This window comes from Gobius niger, assembly GCF_951799975.1.
Source record: "Gobius niger genome assembly, chromosome: 5".
Classification (NCBI taxonomy): Eukaryota; Metazoa; Chordata; class Actinopteri; order Gobiiformes; family Gobiidae; genus Gobius; species Gobius niger.
Genome location: NC_136856.1, coordinates 29130746 through 29154514, shown reverse-complemented (window position 1 = coordinate 29154514; position 23769 = coordinate 29130746). Strand labels below are relative to the sequence as shown.

General features: G+C 41.4%; 1 protein-coding gene across 1 annotated transcript in view; it reads left to right on the top strand.

The window, feature by feature from the left end:
- Positions 1 to 599: 599 nt before the first annotated feature.
- The window catches only part of elovl6 (ELOVL fatty acid elongase 6), a 32659-nt gene continuing 9489 nt past the window's right edge, over positions 600 to 23769 (top strand). Inside the window, exon 1 of the mRNA XM_079557310.1 lies at positions 600 to 880. Within this exon, the coding sequence (XP_079413436.1) occupies positions 798 to 880 (83 nt within the window). The 5' untranslated portion in view covers positions 600 to 797. The remainder of the gene's footprint in view (positions 881 to 23769) is intronic.

Genomic DNA, 23769 nt, shown 5'->3' with positions numbered 1-23769 from the left:
AGGGAGGAGCAGCTGCTCAGAGAGCAGGATTCAGGAGGATTACTGAGAGCTGCGTGAATGAAGCCACAAACCACTCTGGGGGTGTTTTTGATAAGGAAATAGCAAAACAACATGGCTAAAAGCAACACAAAGTCGACTTTGCATGATATAGGACCTTTAAAATGAAGTACCACGTAGCCTACCACTGTGAGTGAATGTGATAAAAAAGATGCATTTCTTTACTTCAAAATAATTTGCTAATTCTTATGTTTTTATGGCATTTTCTCTGAAAATATTGCAATTTTCACATTATTTCATGCTTTGTTTTTCATTATTTATGAAATGTGTGTCACTACTGAATGAATCAGACTTTTAAGCTCAAACAGTTACTCAGTCACACAGTACTCTCCAGGTACTTTTGAACTCTTACTTGAGTATTTGGCTACTCTATCCACCTCTGACAAAAACAACATATGTAATAAGATAATGGTTGTATTTTGCGTGGCTTTAATAAGATTATAAACTCGGTTTAATACTTGATATTGACTAGTCCTGCGTGCGGCTGGCGCTAGGACCCGGGGCCTTGAGGAGGGCGTAGTCTCGCGCCGGTAGAGGAGGAAACCCTGTGCTCCGCGCGCACATCCCCGCGGGCACCTCATAACACGAGCGGCAGCAGCACGAGCGATGCGAGCAGGAGGCTGCGAGGAGGAAACCGCCTGATCGCAACTCTCACACAACCCCCCCCTCCCACACCTACTACGAACCCCGCTGCTACTGCCCCGTGTCCGCGCAGCTCAGCCACCCACACGCAGCCAGCCATGTCGGTGCTCGCCCTCCAGGAGTACGAGTTCGAGCGGCAGTTCAACGAGGACGAGGCTATCCGATGGATGCAGGAGAACTGGTGAGCCACACTCGCTTCCTCCTCAGCGATTCCCGATAAAACCCCCGTGCGTAAAGGGAGAGAGAGGGGAGGGGGGGAGACATGCGTGCGGCGCGACCTGGCTGTGACTCGCCTCGCACATGTAGCAGTCATCGGGATTAAAGCGATCCCATTATATCATCCTCCGTGTCATCATCGCGGAATTTTCTCCCACTGACACACAAATGATCAGAAAATGCGTAGGCCTGTTTAGCCCTCTGACTGCCCAACGCCGCGTTAAAGTGAACAGCCCCCTTCATCGTTCACTTTCACGTTACGATTTGCCCTTGAAACGTTGTAGATGTAGCCGATGCATCGAATCATCTGCTACAAGTTCGTCACAATGTGTCATTATTGTTGTTGTAAAAAGTCCCCGGTCCTGGCACCTGCCCCTGCTCCGAGAATGGAAAATCAGCCTGTACTGGTAGAGCGATCACATTCCGTAGGGTGAACGACAGGGCTGGGAAGCTTTCAGTTTGTACAGTAGCCTTGTAGTAACTGGATAAATCACGCTTAACCTGAACATAATAAACATAACATCAGCATAATGTCATAAACATGAGGTACAAGAAAACTAAACACAATAATACATGTATGTTAAGAAATTCTGTTGGAGTTTGAGGTCCCAGCATGCATCTGAATTAGAAAGACACTCCATATGAATTGTAAGATTGATGTAGCTGGCATGCTGTGCAGTGTTCATTTTTTATTTTAGTTTTAGTCTTAGTCTTTTTACTAAAATGTAATTTAATTTTAGTCGAGATTTAGTGAAAAAAAAACGTTTAAATTTTAGTCTAGTTTTAGTCGACTAAAATGGCATGTCAGTTTAGTCGACTAAAATTAAGACTAATTTAGTCGACTTTGCATTGATGATATTCATTATAATCATATTTAATCGTGGTCCTCGACTTCATGGAGCTGCTCCCACATGAACAAAGCTCAGAGCTGTTCATTTGGCAGAGAATTTAAATGATATGAGGCTTTTTCAGACGGTCAATAAAAGTTTGGATGATTTTAGTCTCTCCCTTTCATTTTTATTAAGTCTTATTTTAGTCGACTAAAGTATCTGGACATTTTAGTCATAGTTTTAGTCTCATGAGGAACGTTTAATTTAGTTTTAGTCCAAAAATATCACTTTGACTAAAATTAAGACTAAATATGTTAGTCGACGAAATTAACACTGATGCTGTGATGTATAACATTTCATATCTTCATTCACATGCACTTTCATGCACTTTTATCTTTATTGTGGTCTGGAAACGTTTTTTGCTTATGTGATACCTTGAGTTTTTCCTTATATTTTATACCGGTAAAACAGAATCTCGTTGGATTGGTCACAAACCCTTGTATTGTGATGGTGACAGCAGGGTGCTGTTGTTTTTGTTTTTGAACTGTAAGTGTTGCAGGATGTGCCCCACACGTCCACAGGTGGCATGTCGGCTGACATTCAGTGAAAGGATTGGCTGTTATTCCAGATGTTCTGGTTTTGTTTTGTTGATGTACAATTTGGCATGGGACGATACTGAAATTTCGACTCATGATTACCTTGGCTGAAGTACTTTAGATTAGTGATGTTATAGTTATTGTAGTAGATTGCTAGCTTGCTTTAGTTGATTCAATATTTGCAGATATAGGGTAAAGCAGAGGTAAAGGCGGCAATGTTGCAACATAAATCACAAATCTCATCCCAATACGAGAATTCTCGATTGCATTTCAGTTTAGGGCGTGGGTATTATCCTAAATCAGCCTTTTTTAGAGCTTCTCACTATGTTACAATGCTGTTCTCAAATCAAAACCATACCTGGAGCTGTGTTTTGACCCACTCGCACATTTGTGACTAAGCTCTGAGTAATATTTGAATTTTCTCCAGTGGCTTTTCTCAGCATTGCAGTGGCAGCTTCCATAAAGCTCCTCCTGTTTCCAAAAAGCTCCTTCTGAGGTCCGACATATCCAGGAAATGCTTTCCTCAGCTCTCATGCTGCTTTCCAGGCAACTGGTAACTGAGTCATTCCCCACCTCCGACCAGGAAAATGCCCTGGGACGCCGCTCGAACTGGTAATCACAACAACTAAACTCGGAGATGATCACAGTGGTCCGAGTTCAGATACGAGAGGATGATGAAGACCGCAATCCCAGAAGTGTAGCTAAACTTTAACAAAACAGTGATGTGAACGTTGCTTTTGGTGAATACGATATTTAGCGTGTTTAGAATTGGAGAAACGTTAGCATCTTATTAGCTCACTGTTGTTGCGTTAGCCGTTTTGTTTACATACGAGTTTATTCAACTGGAACGCTCGGAGGTCGCGTCGGATCTTGTCATTTTCAAGTGCGAAAAATCCCAGTGAATTTGCTTGAAATGTAGTGTCAGCTTAATCCTTTCACCGCAGAGTAAAACACTCGCCATAGCTTCACATTGAAACGTGCGTGCAGTGAAGGGGGCAAAAGAGTGGGCGTCGTGGGAGGGGCTTACAGTGAGATTGAGCACAAAACAGGAAGTGAATCTACTTGATATTTAGTTTCAGCCGCTTTAGATCAACATTGCATTTTCGAACCAACAAAGTGTCGCCTTGTCTTGGCCGTCGCACGTCGCGTTATGACATCACCGGGCCTCCAATCGAGAACTGTATTTACCCAAGGGTGGCAGCCTCGGGGCATTGCGCAAGTGGAAAAAGACTCGCCCAGCCAGGTCGACCTCGTCTGCCTCTGCTATGAGCTAACCATTATTGCCTGACTTAACGTTGTGTGCTGCCGCTGCTGTGTTTTTTGAATGTAGGTCAGGTGCACCGGCAGGACGACGGCAGCGTCTCTGTAGGTCAGCGGGGCCGGGCTCGTGCCAGGTTGGACAAGGATTAGTCAGAACATTGAGTTAGCTTATTGCGATATCTGTCACTGCAATATTTATAATGCAATAACTCCCCGGTCTACCACATTGATGATGATAATGGATTAGCAAGCAAATAAGCAAATCTACTTGCCTGGGCTTTCCATTGTAAACACTCTAATTTGGTCTTTGTGATCTAAATTTAAATGGATATTGCTTTTTCTCCACTCTAGGGGAAGACGGCTGAAATGCACAAGCACGTACACAGATGTTACAAAACTTTAGCACCCGTTTCCTCAAAATTAGCTTATTTTTACACTCTTGCAACAACATCCCTTCTTTAGTAGCTCCTACAGACTCCAAACTTTCCAGTCTTGCACCTAAGTATCAAATTCCTAGCCTAATTTATTGAGTTTTGAATCGCAAAACACTAGAATTGAAAAATCCCCTCTGAAAAAATGATGTATATACAGTATATATATATCAACAAAATTAACCCATACATTTAAACTTGGCTCGATCCATTATCTAAATTATGTTGCTGAAATTAAAGGCAATTTTGTCCTCAATAGTCTTATTTTTATATGAAAACATGAACTGACAGAACTTATGATACATATTTTGTATTCTCTATCAAACTGATATCGCTAAATTATTATGATTTTTTCGTCCCACCCATTCACCAGCAGCGTCTTGCCATAACTTAAATTCTTTATTTGTTATTGTACATTGCGTTCAGGTGTTGGGTTAGGCCTGAGCCGTTGTGACTGAGTGCACCTTCATTGTGGGCCAACCTGAAGAGCATGTTTTTGGAGGTAGGGGAAACTGGAGTGAAACTGAAGTGCACCTCTGAGTATGTTCATGACAAATCTTCTCGAGCAACAAAGCAATTTCGATGCACATTTTTGCATATTTCTGAGGGTTTGCAAAAAAAAAATATCACTTCCTCATCGTTGTAGAGAAAGTCCTCCAAAATCGCGTTGACTTGGTTTACTCTCTATCATCTATTGCGATATTCAGCCTACAGCGGACACATTTCCCCTTCATAATCTGCAGCGCCAACAGCGAGTCTCGAAGCTTTGCATGTCAAATTAGCCGGGTCTGCCCCATTTCCATGGTGAGCTGAAAGTTTTCATACGACTGAAGCAGTAGGAAAAACATTCGCAGAGTGTGTGGGGAGCTGTCCAGTCCCCTAGTACTGACAAGCGGCCAATCATATTCGGATGTTCTGATGTCTGCTGACGGCGCGCTGACCAATCAGGGGCCGGCCGCTCTGTGCCCACTAACCCCCCTCCCGTCTGTGTTGGCGGCAGAGCTCGCCACATGCAGACTGGGGCCAGAGGAGAGGGACTGCTTGGAACTGGCCTGGAACGGAAAAGGAAGTGTTAAATGCAGCGGCTTTGAAGAAGAGTAGAGTACAGGTGAAAAAATGGTGGAGTTGAGGAGTTCATGGTTTGCATAAATCACACATGGACTGAGCCACCACTACTGTATTTGCAAAAACGTTCCTGTCATTTGACTAAACCGTAGACTTGTTTTGTTGTAGCTTTAATTCGTCCAGAAAAGACATTGGTTAGACGTACAGTTTTAACATACAGTTCATACTTTACATTTGGATCTGAACTTTTTGATCTTTAGCTTGCTCCTTATGGGATGTCAAATGTTTCGTACCTGATGTTGAAGAGTTTGCACAGTTCAGCCTCAACCAACATTCGACAGACTATGTACGAGCGCTGATTTCTGAGCAACTGCTCCCACACTTCCTGCGTATTCCTCGGCCCCATTAGACAGATGCATTTCCGTCAGATCGTGAAAGCAGACGGGCGCTCCGCGCTCTGTGAGGCATTGTTTCTGCTGCGTTTGAATGGAGACTGGTACATCGATCTAATGTATTCCCCTGACTGTAGCGGGCGCACGGCAAATGGCTCATTGTAAATCAGCCCGGACTATTAAGGAACATGAACACGCCCGAGGTAATAAGTCTGGGAAGAAGGAGCGGGCTGTAGATGACGGGGATGTGCTGTTATTTAGTTGGGCTGCAAAGTTTCAGTTCGCATTGTGCATTTGTAAACACGACAGGGAGCCTTGGGATTTGAGAGACTGAAATATGGACAGCCAAGCCTGGCCTCCTTATTGGTCAAAAGTTTAAGTGCTTTTAAAAAACATAATTTTGGCATCATTTTACTTGTAATAATTTCTCTTAACTTTCATTTCTTTCTTTTTTCTTTTCAAATATCTTGTATCGAGATACACTTGAATCACGATTCCTATCACGAGCTCCGTATGGAATCGTGAAGTTGTTGGCATTACCCAGGCCTACAGTTAAACTTTGCAATATCTGAAAAGTCTTGATTATCACAAAAGCAATAGTATTGAAATATTTCACCAGACCCTTTTGATGCAGTATGTTCCATTAAAGGGGAATCAACTTATCAAAACCATTTGTGCTTTTCACTGATCAAAAGTACAATCGCCGTGTACTGTGTGTACGTAGGGCGACTTGGGCTGGAGAAATCCGGAGATTGCTGTGAGCTGGTTGTTTGCTGTGGAAGGCTGCGTGATATTGTATTCAGTGCGTTAGCGATGGCACACGTTCTGCACGGAGAACCCTGTTAACAAGTGCCTCTCCTGGGCAGGATGAATGTGAAAAAGACTGAGCTGACCGCTGACACCGCTGCTTGGCTGCCTCTAGGTTTGTTTATGGTGGAGGTGTGAGAGGGATTTAACACAAGAAACTCTGCTTTGCGCTCAGCAGATGTTTAACAAGCTACATGTGCTGTGTGTAACTACTCGGGGAAACTATCAAGTGAGCTGATCTTGCATTGGTGAACTTAGATTAGAGAAATAGTGCAGGGCTGCACTTTTTATCGCAAAATCACAACTGGAATTGAATCACAAAAACTATTATCTCATCAATACAATATCCTTTCCAAAACTGAAAATATTGTCCATGGAGCTTACCTACTAATAATTATAATAATGCATTAGTCTTCTATAGCGCTTTTCCAGGCGCTCAAAGACACTTTACAATTTTTCATGGATTATTTATTGACACCATACTCGCTCGTGGTAAGCTACTATTGTAGCCACAGCTGCCCTGGGACTGATGGAAGCGAGGCTGCAAATATGCACCATCGGCCTGTCCGACCACCAACCATTCACTCGCACACTGCATTTACCCAGGTTTCCTGGTGTTTCCAAACAGTCTCCCATCCAAGTACCAACCAGGCCCTAACCTGGTCTGACGAGATCGGGCAGAGCAAAGGCGGTATGTCCTTAAATGACTACAACTAACTCTAGGCTATACTACAAGTTCTTTTAATTCTAATACTCGTACTGCATACTGATACCGAAGGACAATGCAGGAGGGATTTTTTTTTCCTTCAAGTGCGCCGCCATGTTCGATTGTGTTGCTCTGCCTTCGTCACGCCCTCTGATTGGCTACTAGTCATAAGTCCCGCCTCCGTTTGAAGCTGCTTCACCTGGCTGCGTGTCCAGGCTACTCTCCTGTTAAGAATGAATAGAGGAGAGTAGTATGGAAGTTTGATCAGAATTTCATTGAACATAATTTTAAAAAGTGTATTTGTTATCCGCTGTTTTCACCTATTCCCCACTTTATGATCCTCCCATCAGAAGCTGCTGACTCACTGTACGGCTGAGCTCATTGCTATGCAGGTTGCTTAGAATCAGAGTTCTTGTCTGAAAGAGAAGCACCGCCTCAGGGGTGAACGTCATCCTTCAGGTTGTGTGTTGTCTCTAATTATTTATCCCCACGGACATGATATTTGACATCTGATGCACTTTTAAGTCCTTTTCACACATGCCCCCCTCCTCTGGGGAATGGTCTGCTAATGCTGGGAGATTTACAGATGAGGTTCATTATTTGGAAAACACTGTCGTGATGCGCGATGAACTGCCTTCAAATCAACAATTCTTTTACACAACACTCAAGCACCATCACTGCAACGTCCTACAAAAGCACAATCTTTTTAAGTATTCAAACCTCTGTCTCTTACATAAAACTATCCACAATCAGTCATCTCCTCCACTCAGTTTGTCAGCGACAGAAACACACGCTCACAGCAGGTGAGGGGTTGCTCGAGGAGACTGGAAATAAAAGTGTCTTTAGTCAGAGCACCTTTTTGTGTAACTGTGTCCAAAGACTAGAACTCCATCCCTGCAAATATCAGAGAGCTGTCCATATACACTGTTTAAAGAAAAAAAAAAACATCTGAAGAACTGGTTTATTACACAACAGACATGTATCATTGTAGTGCCACAGATAAACCCCTCACCTACTATGTAGTAGGGATGCACTGATACCACTTTTTCTAAAATTAACACGAGTACGAGTTCTTTTGATTTGAGTACTTGCCGATACTGATATCAGTACAAGGCATTTTTTTCAACATACTTTTTGAAATGTACACTTAGGAATTTTCACAGCAAATTGGTTAGAAAGTGTATAGTGTTTTTAGAAATGTTATCATTTGCGACAATTTATTGTTTGATATGATACATATTTCATTCAGTTTAATTAACTGTAAAGCATTTTGATGTAGTTTTAGAAAGTCTAAGAATGCAGCCAAATATATTATTATTATTAGATTGATGTAGGCTGCCATTATTTAATTTTCCCATGGATGTTTGGATTTTCCTCATATTCATGAGTTCCACAGTTTAGGATCTAATAGGACACATGTAACAGGTTTATGTTCTGTTTAAAACAGGAGGAGCCAAAATCAGCATTTAAGGCTAAGTTCAGGACATAATCCCAGCAGAGCTCACTTCAGTGACTGGTGTGAAACAGATAATGCTAACAGCTTCATACATCACCCAAACTCAACTGTTATGTGTACCTTGGGTTAGATTTCCTTATTTACAAAGTGCCAAAGGGCTTTTAATGTAGATGTTATTGTCATCTAATCGCTCTAGTTAAATTTACTTGCGCTGTAACGGCAGCTCTCTGTTTCTCCGATGTTTTCACCAAATAAACCTCATGGTCTGGGCCACTGAGCGCAAAAAACACACTCTGAATCTGTAAAAAACATACTCGGACTGCATTGAGCAGGCATAGTATTTCATAAAACACAAACCGGAATAGATTAGCGGAACAAATTTGCTAAAGACGCTCGTCTTAATGATTGGTGATTAGTGCATAATAAAAGGCTATCGTCCTGACAGGGCAGGGGGTGCTGATGCCAAAATAATGGTAAAAAAAAATGTTGGCTGCTTACCTTTAGCTCGAGCTGTTAAATGACCGATAGCTTCCTCTCTGACAAAAAGGCAAAAATCCAAGTTTTCTTTATTCATTTAAAATCCATGTGAAATAAAACCGATCTGACTCATATTTAGCCATAAATATTCCACTGTCTCGCGAGTTTGGCTGGTTTTTATCGCAGTAATATATAATTCCCGGAGTTTAGTGAACTTCTAGCAGCTGTAGTGCTCACTCTGCAGGTGTCAGGACACCGGGCTGACCTACCTTCTGCAACGTCTGTAAAAGTACCTAAACTGTTGTTCTGTTTCATAAAATAAACGTGGTTCATTCATGAAATAATACGCAACACGTGACAAAAAACGCTGTCTTCATTAATTTGTGTTGCATTTAGTTCAAAGACCTGTCGCTGTCAGCTGTTCTCCGACCGACTCTCGTAATGCATTGTTGTCTATATTGATCTGTTGAGTGACCGTCGCTATTCAATATTTTTCAGAATGCATGGTGGAAAATTTTCAGTGCACTACTTTCTCTCTCTCTGGACATTCTGACACCACTACAAAATGGTGTGACCTCCAATGGACTACTGTATATAGAGAGCAGTGTGGACATTGGACATTAGACTGTTAATGTATTGCATGTGATTTCGGGGTTATCGAGGCAACCAAGAAAGAAGACGAGGTCAGTATAGCGTTCATTGATCAATGTTCTTCTCCTGGTGGGTTTTAAATTAGTGTTACGAGTTTCTGTCTGTCTGATTTTGTTAGCAATTTTCAATTCCGAGGGCATTATTTCACCACGACAGCTACGTGATTCTACGTGATTTTCTCTGCTCCCCTGAGGCCTAAGAAGTTGAGGGGGGGCTCATGTTAAAGCTCTGACAGAGACTTCCTGTTTTTTGCATTGGAAAGAGCAATCACTTTCTGTGCCGGCGATATCGGGCTTAAAATACCCAAATCATGTCAAAATACATTTCTTCCATTCTAATCTGACAAGAGCAAGATTGATTTTACAGCGTTAATATCATTAGCTCTGTCTGATGATAATCTAGAATGGTTCCAGACTGATTAAATAGGAAATGGGCATAATTTGTCTCTGATTAGATCAGAAACATGCTTTGCTTTAGAACATCACAGCCGAGTTTTAAAAATACGGTCATAAAGAAATTTGGTAATTGAAACGAGAAACTGAATGAAATCTGAGGCATTTTGACTTGTGGAGGAGTCTTTGTCAAGGCAGTCCAAGTTAGTCATTTGCTTAAGTCTTTCAACAACATACAGTAGCTTATTGCCGTGCAAAGTTTATAGTTGTCCTCCATTTAATCATCTCAATCCATCGCTAATTCTGGAGCGTGCTGTTTGTAATAGTTTTATTCGCTCTCGCTGTGTAGCCTGGAGGATCAGGTGACGGCACAAGATTTAATCAACTGACTGAACAGTCCCTGCCAAGTTTCACGTTACTCAATTTGTGTTTACCCTGGAAGCTACTACACAAACAACAAATGGCTGCCTATGTATTTTAAGACTTATTTTGTTTGCATACTGTCTGGCCAGCATAAGAGTTCACTTGGAGGGTGTCCGAACAAGCGGGACACGTGTGTCTTTGAATGTATCCAAATTAATGCCAAGCCAGCTAATGCTTTGTTGTGTTAGACTTTTTTTTGTTTGATTTTGTAACCTTGAAATGCAATATGTGCTGTCCTGAAGTGTCGGCACTTTGCTTAAGAAATGTTGAGGTGAAAGTCTTGAAGGCACACATGAGCCACTGTATTAGTCTTTAGGACCAGCGGGACACAATTAAACATAACATGACATACAAATATTTACATGTGGAGCTTTTTTTCCCTAAAGGATCTTGGCCCCGAGGTAGGGCTGGGCGATATGGACCAAAAGTCATATCCCAATATATTTAAGTTGAATATTGATATACGATATATATATATACATTGATATAGATATGTATATTGATATCAATGTACGATATATATCCCGATATTTTTTTCCGCAAAGTGAGAGCTGTGAAATAAAATGTTAATGTCAAAGTCACAGCTAAATACAAGTGGTTGTAATATTTAGTATTGCAATTTCGATTTTATTTCAAATTTTTTTTTACCCCATTTACTGTTGCTGCATATAACTAAACTATAGCTTAAACTGAGATGATGAAATAGGACTTATTAAAGTATTACTTACTTTTTAGTCCTTAATTATCATATGGAATATAATTCAAAATAGTCCACATGCACATTTCCATAATTTACAATAAGCTTATATGGATTTTTTTTTTTTTGCAAATAGCCCAAATCATTTCTTGATATTTTCTCTTGATTTAATTGTGTTTTGATCAGTGTTTTTTTGTTCTCTTTACCCAAAACATTCCCAAACACAATCATCCTAAACAGAGCACAGGCTCACCTTCATCTCTGTGGAGGCACATACGTGTGAACCCGGAGGCGAGGGAGTTTATGATCAGTGCATCAGAGCCGGCAGCAGCGAGGGAATGGACTGATTAGCGCTGCGGCTAACGCAATGCTAACAGGGGAAAAGCAATAGTCCTTCGGGGTGGCTGCATTATAAACGCTGATATTTTCACAGTACATCCACGATCTACTGCAAACCTACTACTCATTTCACTCCATTAAACAGTGGAATGAGCTTCCAGACTGTCTGAAATTGTCTGTAGATCTTAATAGTTTTAGTTTTTGAAAAAGTACATTTTCGATCATCAATCGTGTCAGCATTGATGAATGTATTGTAAATTTTAGAGATTGTTTTGTTTTTTTGTGTACACTTTTAGAAAAAGCATATTGTGTATTTTATATAGTGATTTTAATGTAGATTAGATTTATACATTATAATTGTAATGCTTTGTGTACTCACAAGTCCAGGGACTGCGGATGGAAAATAGCTGCTTAGCTAAATCTGGTGCAAATCATCTCCTCTTTTGTAAAGACTAAAGGTAACCAAAAAACTAACTAACAAAAGCACATGGCGCAGCACACGTCGCCACTATATCTCGCCGCTACATTCACTTCTATGTGTCGTGGCTCTATCAGCTGCATGGGCCAAAATCGCGTGCCTCCCCACATGTAGCGTGGTTTTGTTGCTCATCTGATCATTTGTATCTGAACCATCTCCAAATGATTGAGCCACTGTTTTTTCTTTAACCAACCAAGAGGCTCTCCTCCGCACGCTCCACAGACGTTGTTGTTTTCCCCGTGCTTGTTGAAGGAGGAGGAGGTGCGGGGCAGGGGGGGGAAGTGCAGAGAGTTCCGATCTGCGGCTTGCCTGAAGCAAGTATTACAGCGCAAATTTGGACTATATTGATATATGCAATATGGTCTAATTCCATATCACTTTTAAAAATATATCAATATATCTTAAATATCAGTGTATCGCCCAGCCCCCCAGGACCGTTCAGGGTGAAAGGGGGTCAAAAGTGGCAGTGTTCGGCCATATGTGCAGGCCAGGGGTAGCATTTGTCCTCTTGCCTGGCCAGCCCGTTTGTACATCGTTAAAATCTGAGTTGCTCACTGCTCCATATCACCTTATGTTTTTGTGGCAAAGTGACATAAGTGGTTCACATTTGTCTCCGCTCTTCTGGATTTAATGCATCGTAAAACCGCTAAAATGTCCTTGTTTACAAAATACGCCGCAGATTATTTGTCGTATTAATATTCTTGTCAATCACACCCATCGGGAACTTAAAAAATCACTCCCGATCCCAGACCAGTACAAGTCTTTGTAAAGAATAGAAAAATTGTAATCTGGCTGGCCAGGTTATTTATTAATTTAGTTAAATTACTCCAAAAGTACTTGTCAGTTCAGCTGAAATTGTCCCTGGGAGAGGACCCTCAGACCTCCCTTTTGTGTTTAAAGTACAATACTAGCATAAGTTCAAAGTGGTCCTTAAGTTTCAGTCGCCATGAAGACGCTCAGCCCTATTGATTAAGAAAGTTACATCTATTGACAAAGAAAAAAAAGCATAACCTTACCTGCTTTACTTACTTGCATAGACAAAAGTATAGTCAAAATTGACAGTAAAAATTGTGCACAATATATTTTAACTTTCCGATGATGACCGTAGGAAGGTCTTGATGGCGCGATCGCAGTCAGACAGCGCTAAGTGGTCTTTTACCATTGTTTTCATGGATGGGTACGATTTGGATTGCGCACTGCAGGCATGTTATCTGGGTCGTCTCATTGTGATGCTGATTGTTCTAGACCAGGCCAACCCTCCCCAGGCCAAATGTTTGCCAGAACACTCTTCTTGTCGAGAATATTGAGGCTGCGAAGAAGGATGTGGGCCAGGGCCATAGAAATGAGATATCCACAGGGTCCTTGATACACAGTGCAAATCTGAAGGTTTGACGAGGGAACACATGATATAGATTTTATGTTACTATGTACAATTGTTCTAGTGATTTTAACACAACATCATTGGCATTATATTCAAGACACTTCGTTGAATATCGCACTTACGTCTCGTCCGATCGTTCAGCCCTATGCATGACCTTTATTGTCTGTTTAAAAAGTGTAATCAGGTTCATACACAATAGAAATGTTGGCTTTGGCTTGCTCTGTCTATATGGCTGTTCTCCGAGTTGGTCCTGTTGTCCCGTACGTCACTGCTGATGTCTGACGCCGAGTGAGTTTGACTGCGTGGCTCACACATGGGGACTGCTCTTTGTCCTTCACTGCCTGCTCGGATCCCATCACTAGATTCCGTTGGTGGCCTGTTCCTGCCCTTATCATTGTGAAATGAAAGCAAAACAAAAGTTGGTCGCAGCAGGTGCACGTTGTTCTATTGTCCAAGTGTTTGTTTGTAGGAAGCTGCTCCTAGCAACACAGCAGGCTAAATACACGCCGTAGACGTTTCTGCTGTTTGTAATGTCCAGAGAAAGGAGTCCAGTTACCTTTGCTTTGTTGTTTGTTGCAAATGTCTGTAACGGCCTTGTGTTTGCCTTCATGGAATAGTTATTTTCAGTATTCAGTATAAGCACTATCCTCTTGCCCGATGTAGTATGTGAACATCTGGGCTTTGCAATGTTGGCAATTTTTTCTAAGATTGCGATTATTATGGCAGAACAAAATATAAATATCTTGTCTCCATTGGGTCGTAGACATTCTTGTATTAGTTTAGCAGTTCTTATTTTAGTCTCAAAACGCTCCTCGACGTGTACTCGGTGAGCTAAATCTTGATTTTAAAAGTTGTTCAGGGGATTATCCATCGCTGTAGAGAATTTCAAATATCATTAACTGGATTGATTGTGTTGGGGACGTTTTGCTTCTGTCTTTAGAGCGAACAAGAGCCTCTGAACAAAGAAGCCCTCAATTCAATCAGCCCAGTTTCGTGGCAAGAGCCAGACTGATATTAAAGAGGGGGTATTATGCTTTTTTCAATCACATAGCACCAGTCTATATCACACTAAAATGATGACAAAACCTTCTGTTGGTCTGTAAATGCAGTAAATTAGAAAAACTGCCCTGTATAAAATTGCTCTCTCAAAATGGCTGTAGCGAATGTCTTGAAATAGGCCTCTGTCTCTTTAAGAACCTCTGACGCTTTCAGACACGCCCCCTCCACACGCTGTCTGTGGCATCAGTGGGGAGAGGGTTCTGCTGAGGAGCAGTGGTTGGTTACTCGGCTGGTGACGAAAGCTCGGAGGCGTCTCCAGGAGGTGGGGGCGTTCCTAGGAGGACTCAGGCAAAGCTATCCCTAAAATGGCCGCCATCAGAGTTTTTACAGATTACTCAAAAATACGTGAATGTGCCAAGGCAACACTTCAGGCATGTTTTTAATGAGGGAATGACATAATAACATGATGTAAAGCTTGAAAAATTCGATTTTGCATAATACCCCCCCTTTAACATTAGCACTGATATCAATCTTGGATCGCTTTGGTTTAAATTGTTTAGGAGGGGACACACTTTTTGACACAAAATCTGCTGCTAATTGGATCACAGCACATTTTGTTTCAGCCAATCATTGCCAAGTTGCAAAATGACTTTTATCACAATTGCTTGACAGAAGAAATACACACACTGATATTTTTTCAAAATGTTCAAGTTTTCCAAAATTGTAATGGTCAACGTTGCGACTTGATTGCAACTCTTTGAATTGCAATTTTGATTCAGTTACAAATAGTACAACCTTTATACCATCAAATGCAGGTACTGGTATTTTAAAACAATTTTTATTTTAGTGAAAACATTGAAATCTGCTAAGCTCAAGCAAGATGTTCTGTTCCGACCCTGTCCCTGCAGATGCTTGTGTGTTGTCACTGGACACGCGTGTGGAGACTGGGCCTGTCTGCTGTCAGTAGTAGTTGCACGTCCGCACTCTGGCGAGGCATTAGACGGCACCTTGCTCCGCTTTGCAGACTCATCCTTCCCGTTGCGTAACAGGTGAGGTCTAGAGAAGCAGTTAATACAAATCCTCCCCTGGCAGCCTGGGGGGGAGGGGCGTGGCTGGAACACCAACATCCTCTGCACGTTTTTGTATGTTATCGGCGACTAGCGTGGCAGTGACATTAGTAAATATTAGCTGCTGTTGACAAAAGGAGTGGAGGCTGGTAAGATATCGGGGTGAATACAAGTTGGCATTGAGTGGGAAACAGCAGGAGTCCATATGGAGCCTCCGCCCACTTGGGGTAATGTAATTTACGCTGCTTTGATTGTGTTATAGAAGAGCATTATTTTATTAAAGAACAACTAAACACCAAATCAACTTTTTTTTGCTGATAAACTATCTATATGGGTCATTAACACAGTTATCTACATGTTCTTAAAATTATTTTGACATTTTAGTGCAAACTTGTTCAAAATCCAATTTTTGTGTACAAAACTGCCTGTCCAGCGCCACTCACGTTAGAACAGCACTTACTACATTTGAATTTAGGGGTTGGCTGATGACGTACCATCCTTCGTCACCGTACCATCGTTCGTCATCAAGTCTGCCGCTGTGGTATAAAAGCTGACCCCTCCCCTAAAGGCTCTGTAGCGAGTTGGAGTTGGAACAGAGCGAGCGAGTTTTTTCACAGCGATTATCAGGTTTGCGTTATTAGTATAATACTTAGTCAGTTAGCTTATCTAAATTTAATATAGTTTATCCCTAGTAGTAGGCCTAGTTGTTTTATAGTATTAGTTAGTCTTTAGCTTTATTGTCAGTGTTAGAATAGCTTCCGTTTAGCATAGCCATTAGCATTTAGCTTTAGTTGTATTGTTTAGTGAGCATTAGTGTAGTGTAGTGTTTTGTATAGTTAAATTGTAAGTATGGGGAGGAGGTGTATTGTAGTGGGGTGCTGTAGTTCTACAGGTTTACATGGTGTCCCTGTAGACTTAGAGATTAGGCGCCAGTGGTTGCGCGCAATTGGCTTGGGCGAAGGTGAACTCCCTTTCCGTGCCGGAGTTTGTGATATACATTTTTCGCGGGATTCCTACTCCAACGCAATGGCGTTTGAAATGGGCTTCTCCAAGCAGCTGTTCTTGAAGAGTGAGGCAGTCCCCACCCTGGCTCTCCCCACCCTGGCTCTCCAAACACTGCAGCCACGCCATGCCGGACACTCCTCGGGCCATTTGGAGGTAAAAGTCCAAAAAAAGGATCGATATGTTGTCTGTATATATGTATTTACAGCTTTGATTTGATTTTGGGGTTGAACTTGATAGTTAAAGTTTCTATGTATGTGTTGTTATAATATAGTTACTGCATAGAGCAGTGTAGTAGCCTACATCCGCTAATTTTATCACTGTACCGAGTCCCAGTACACTGACGTGTGCTGTGTACTGGGACTCGGTAGCCTGTTGCTGCGCAAAAGGCTTGTTGTTGGAGCAGCGTGCTGAGCTAATCCTCTTTGGTTATTGTGGTTTGTTGCATACGGTGCAGTGTGTAATGGGGCGTTTTACATCACCACTGATGATCCGCATGTTACACCGCTGTAACGACATGATAACTTTTCTGCCGCTCAGATTCATAATTTAGCTAGTGGCAGCGCGCTAATGCATCAGTCTGCACAACAACAACAACATTACGCTGACATAGTGCGCAACTGTGCATGAGACCGGGTACAAGTTTTACGATGACTATAGCTTTCATATTTCACAATATCAAGCTAACCTAAAAGCTAATGTATAAAGCTAGCGTATGACTAGAAATAACTATGAGGCCAGACTGACCGTGCTCTGCGCGCTCTGCGCTCGTTTTACGCGCCATCGTGGTCAGTGAGGAGAGGGCTGACCACTCCGGGTGGACCGTGCGGCTTTTGGGCGCTCACAGATATCAGCGGTTCAGTCGTGGTGTCTGTTGATCATGCTAATGTCGCCAAGTTTACTGAAACTTATCTGAAGTTCAAAGTCCTATTTGGACTTGCAGCTATTCAAATCTAAGAACCTATTTGGAAGCTTTTAGTCGTCCACTGTGGCCAGACTGAACATGATATCAATTTTGGGTTTGTATGCTATTGGGTAGCTCCAAGAACTATCACCTTATTCAGCATGTATGTGTTTGCGTGTCTTTCATAAGAGTTACACAATATGCATGATCAAATGTTACTGTGTTTTTAGCCAAAACCCACCCGAGAAATTGGCTGTCAGACTGATGCACCCCTTAGCATGCATGAATCTGTCCAGGCCAATTTGAAACCTGCTAGGAGAAGCAAAGGTGATTATTGTCGGGAGCTTTTGCTGATTATTTTGTGTTGTAACTCTTGCGTAGTGCATTATTAACCTTTTTGTTTTGTTTTTTACACAGCCATCCAGGTACAACCTCATTGCAGGAGCATGTCTTCCAATACGGAGACCTTGCTGGAGGTTCAGTTTCCTGAAGCTCCCATGGCAACCTCTACACCGGTCAAAAGACCAAGGTGCGAGGTGTCAGCCTCTGACCCCACCTACCATCTGGATGGAAGTGCGAGCTCCCTGAACTGTACTGGGTAAAATATAAATGAACTTATGGATGTAGCCTCTCTTTAAAATATGTCACCTAAGGTTTTCAAGTTTTCTGTCTAAGTTATAATATACATTTTTCAGATATGAAGGTCTACATTTATTTTTGTTGTTGTTATTTTGCCATACAGAACCCCCATACAAGTCCCTCCACATAAACAAAAAAAGTACATCGTTTATGAGGACCAACTGTTGGGGCTATTCCGGAGCTGTCCTGTTTGCACCCGACATTGTGTTATCGACACAGTGACAGTTGGCACACTGCTCCGGGTGAAGCAGCAATGTCCTCATTGCGAGTACTTTAACCAGTGGTCCAGCCAGCCACTGGTGAACAACATTCCTGCTGGAAACCTTCAGCTTTGTGCAGCAGTATTGTTTACTGGCTCATCTATTCGTCAGGTTTCAAAGGTAGAGCAATAATATTTTTTATTTTTTTATCATAGTTCCATATCTTTTCAGTTGATGACATGTGTTCACGTTTTATAGTTCCTCAGGGCCTTCAATGTTCAGGGACTGTCTGAGCAGTGCTTTTATAAGCATCAAGCCAAGCTCCTCATCCCAACAGTCAATTGGCAGTGGAAGCTTGAGCAGGATGAACGTGTCATGGAGGCTGTTGCTGGTGGGGCTATGACACTGGGTGGCGATATGCGAGCCGATTCACCTGGTAATTCTTTATCTAAAAGCTTTTGACAGATTTGAATGAAAGTTGGGTTAAGTGTATATTTTGTTATTGTAGGACACTCTGCAAAATACGGGAGCTATACAATGATGAATCTTAAAGCTAACCGGGTAATTGACATTCAGCTTGTTCAGGTAAGTCGCATAACATGTTTCGTTCACAGGACATCACAACATTATTAACAATATTGTGGCTAAAAGTTGTGGCACTATTCAAAATGATGTGCTTTATGGCAGGTTTATTAATACTAATTTACAAATCAATCTGTCAATATATTTGTTGATTTTCAGTTTGGAGATTCCTTTAATTAAAAAAAATGACATCACAACATACTTTGTGACTTGTTACCTATAAAAACTATTATTTGCCCAACAATTACACTGAAGACTGTTTACAATGTAGTGACGTCATTTGAACACAACTAGTTACCTGCTAACATGTAGATTGGAATAAATCTTTTTGCTTTGGCAGAGTAATGAAGTGGGGAACAGTGTCCGTATGGAGAAGGAGGGATTTGTCCGTAGTCTGACAATGCTTGAAGAGAGGGGTGTTGAGGTGCAAGCGATTGTTACGGACCGACACTCAGGCGTCCAGAAGTTTTTACGGGAACAAAGACCGGATATCAATCACTACTTTGATCCTTGGCACATGGGGAAGGGTATGTATTTCAGTAATTGTAAATTGTAATGTGTAGTTTTGTGTGTGTTTCTATTTGTGTACCTCGTTTAAAAAATACATTTAATTTTCTTTGGTGGGGCGTCCCAGGAATTGGAAAAAACAAGAACCACAAGTTTTTTAGGTAAGAATAAAATGACCTCACTCACTACTTTTACCCTTGGCACATTGGAGGGGGTATGCATTTTTTTTGTAAATGCTGCCATAGTATGGTTATTGTACAGTTGTCTTATATTACTTAATGTATTGCTCATGTTCCAGTTGGTAAAAGAAGAGACTCTGCTATTATGTTGGCTCCGTGGTTCTGAAGGATGTTGAGAAAAAGCCATAACATTCAAAATATCCCCCAAAACTGGGCTCCTCGTCGGAAAGAATGTTGGCCAGGTAGTGAGTAAAAGATTTTGTGTAATTTGTAAATTTTACTTTAATATTTAAAAATGATGTTACAACATTTTGTGTTTGTCATTTTTAGGTCAAAATTGTGATACTGCAACAGAAATCCATGGTCACACACTGCACATGCTTGGGAGCTGAGGTACTCCATCGATTTCCCAAAGTTCAAACATGGCCAGTGCACACTGTGAACCGGGAAGACCAAGTCTATCATACTGTAAATGGCACATTTTGGGGGGGGGGGGGTATGTTGCTTGAGTGACAAAACAATCTTGCTTTGCTTACAGTCAAGCTGATGGCACTGCACAAACGAGGATGTGAGCAACGTAGGTCATGATTCTTCAAGAGCTCATAAGGTGGGAAATGTTAGAAGTTTGACAAAAAATGTACTGTACAGCAAGACCTTCCAGAATGAAATTATGTGTTGTCTTACATATGTTGCATGACAATATTACTTACTACATAATTTAGATGACTGTATTATTAAAATTAATACATTTGGGATTTTTTTTCTTTTATTTTCTCTCTCTCCCAGATTTATCTGGCATAGTCTATGGCAATGAGGACCAACAGTGTTTCAGAAGCAAAAGATGTCAGCCAAGTGCTGCCGCTAACCATGAACTAAAATCTCATGTGTGGTCACAGGTATATCCAGTGTAGATTTGCTGCATCCCACATAGCAATAGGTGGCGTTCACAATTCAGAATTCTATTTCAGTTGGAGGGCAGGTGCTAATACAACTCTATGGGAGAGAAACAGTTTTTGAAAGAAATTCCCAAAATTGTAGTATCCAAATGTTTTCCCCGATAATTTTTTAATAGCCATTGGATTCACAAACCTGCCACATTATTTTCATGGCTGCAAGTCCTTTCTACTGACCAACATCACACTCATGTTTTTGAATTTTGTCACCACTTTTGGATGCCTTTATGAGGAAATAATTAGACCATAGTTCATATGTGCTGGAAGAGACGACTTAGAACTTTGTGGCAGTTTTTGTTTCATGTGACTTTGTGTGGGAATTACTGAAAAATTAGCAATAAAATAGTTGCCCTTCCGTCTCAATTTTAAACTATGGGCTCTTTAGAATGTTGTGATGTCACGTGAACGCAGCCTATTGTAACAAAACTGGTAGTCTAGGAGTATAATTTTAATTCATTGTCTCCCACTCTCAAACACTCCATTCATCCTGGCCTATTGTACATGTTTTTAGTGGTGAAGTATAAGTGCTAACCAATGCGCCGCTCAGTGCAATCTATTAGCCTGTCTTGTAGTTCCGAGTTTACACCACCAGATGGGGAAATATTTTTCAGTATTGATTGGCAAACTAACTATATATAATATGTGTAATATTTATTTCTAGACAATGCTTCAAACTCACAACAACTGTCTTGAAAAATTGTGCAGACACAAACATCGCATTGCATCTTTTAGATATGTAATTTTATTTTATTTGTTGTCCATGTAGAGTCCGGGTGGAACTCACCTCTGGCTACATTTTTATTTGGCTCTGCCTTTCACCTTTCTTGAAATGGACTCATAGACCGGTAACCAACCACATATATAACAATGTAGTGTGGTCATTCAATCCATCATGAACATGTAATTCAGATGTATCAAGTTTTGATTCATAGTGTGCAGGCCTTTGCTGAGGATGACTGATTACTCTGATTGCCTCCGCTGTTTATGCTGTGGACTGTTGGAATAGGAGACCAGGGCAACACAAAGCTCCTTCATGGATCCATCAGAGGATCTTCATCGACACTGCTGTCAGACTTACAGGAACTACGTGCAGTACATTCTGTATTTACACATACATGTCATCAGTGTCACTGTATCAGCTACAGTCACCTTCACTATGACTGTCATTTGTAAGTTGTTTTATTTTTTCATTTTTTTTGTGTCTATTCAAGTTATATAAACTATTTTTTTGCTTTGTTTGTTAATGTTTTATTCATTGTACATAAAGGACTTTTATTCTAAGTACCTGTTTTAAAATTTACTTTCACTGACTGCTCAAAAAAGTGTGAATATTTGTAGAGGTGCAGCCTGTCTTACAAAAGCTGTCTGCATAGATATTGAGAGTAAAAGTGAATCATAAAAGCATGATTTCAAATTTAAATTGGAATTTAATAAAACAAAAATATAATGTTGAACAAATGAACAAAACATAAAATAAACTAAAACTCCAGTGGAGGGAGAAACCCAATGTACTCCCCATCTTCAGGGAACTCCTGGCGGATCCTGCTCACGGCGCAGGAGGGGATGACCACGCGTATGTGCTCACCCAAATACCCCCAGCACCACCGGACTAAATTTCTGTAGGCCAGGTGCCTATAAGAGCTGAAAGAAAGGTGGTGCATGCGTTTTAAACAAAGTCACAAATTACTGAATAGATACTATAATCTACCTATAAACTAACCTGTTCACCATTGACTCCGGCATGTCTCCAAACAGTTGTACGTATGTGGCGTACACTGCCTGGAGAACATACGGGTTCAGAGCCACTGGCTCAAATCCGGGGTGCTGGGTAATGCAGGTGTCCACACCCACCTGCTGACATCTGCGCATTACCTATGACAGCCATCATGTCAGTCATAATTTGAATAATGAAGTAGTGCAGTCAAAAGGTTTGAGTGTGTTAATTGCGTGTTTTGTGCACATTACTTAACATATTTGTATAATTATGTTGGGGTATAATTTCTATCAAAAATACCTTCGGGGTCTCCCTACAGCACACATTTTCTCGTGGAGACAAGAAGGTGCAGTGGCCGCAGGTGCACCTATTGAGGCAGAGTCAACAATATTATAACTATATTATAACACAATATATAGTCTTAGGTCTGACTGGGGTCATTAATTACATTTACAGTGGTTAAATTTGACAAAAAGGCCAAGCAAAGGGCCGCAACATAAGGAGTTTGTTTATGATTATATGAGAATGTGTTATATTATTGCTCCCCCTGTGTCAAAGATTCGATTCAGCAGGTTAGCATTTGGAATACGGATCCCTACAGGATTGCTCTTCAAGACCTGTGACCTACATGCAGAATGTACTTTTTATGCAACTATACCATTGGGAAACCGGCCCCATTCGGTGGCACTCTGCTGCCACTGCCGCCTCCGCTAGCTCCGCAGCCTCGGCTCCCCCGGTGGCGCCGGCTAGCTCGCGAGCTAGCGGCTCAAACTGATAGGGCTGAGGGCCTGTGTCGGCCTCCGCCGCTCCCTCGTCTCTCTCAGCCTCCGGAGAGGAAGGTGGAGAAAAGTCCTCCACCTCCCAAGACCGATCGGTCGCAAACGAGCTAGCGTCGCTGTGGTCACTCATTTTTATTTATTTTTCCAGTGAATGCCAAGGCCACTGTCAATCACAGCCTAGACCCGCCCAACATTCACCCCCCCGCCTGTCCCCTTTAGTCCTCCAGGCTACGCCCCTTTTGGAGGGAGATTTGAACAGAGAATGTGAGTGACGTAAGCCTCAAGTAGCGGGGGTGAGAATCTCTTTAAGGAGGAGGAAAAAGACGGGAAGAGATCATGTGGAAGTGGTTTGGACGTGACCTGTGAAAAGCTTCAGTCACTTCAATCAATCATGATGAAGAAATAAACATGAATACAAATAATAAGGTCCTTTCAACTTAGTTTAACCCTGTAAAACTCCCACATTTTCCAAGAGTTCTGTTTATTCCAGCATTGATGTGATCAATAAAGTCTGATCTTTTCTTGCAAATGAGATGATCAATCTCGTCTATTAATAACCTAATGGTAAACATTACACAAGGATCACCAGAGTTTTCTACACTAAATACCTTTGGCTACATGATTGGCTTGGGTTGCATTAATATAAACAACTCACATAAAGTGATCTAAACGTGTGCATTACAAATGTGTTAGATCACAAAACTGCACACTTACTCCAAAAAGACTGCATTTATTTACGTTTCCATCCAAATGACCTGAGGAAGATCCATTTGAATTGAAACGTCTGAATAAGTGCAGTGTTTTTCTTCATTCACCGTACTAGCCTTGCACCTGGGGATGTGAGTATATTTTTTGCTGTTGGATCACAAAACTAAAATACAAACTCTTGCCCACTCCAGCAGTGGCTATCACATTTTATGATCCAATCATAATTTTGCTTTGATTAGT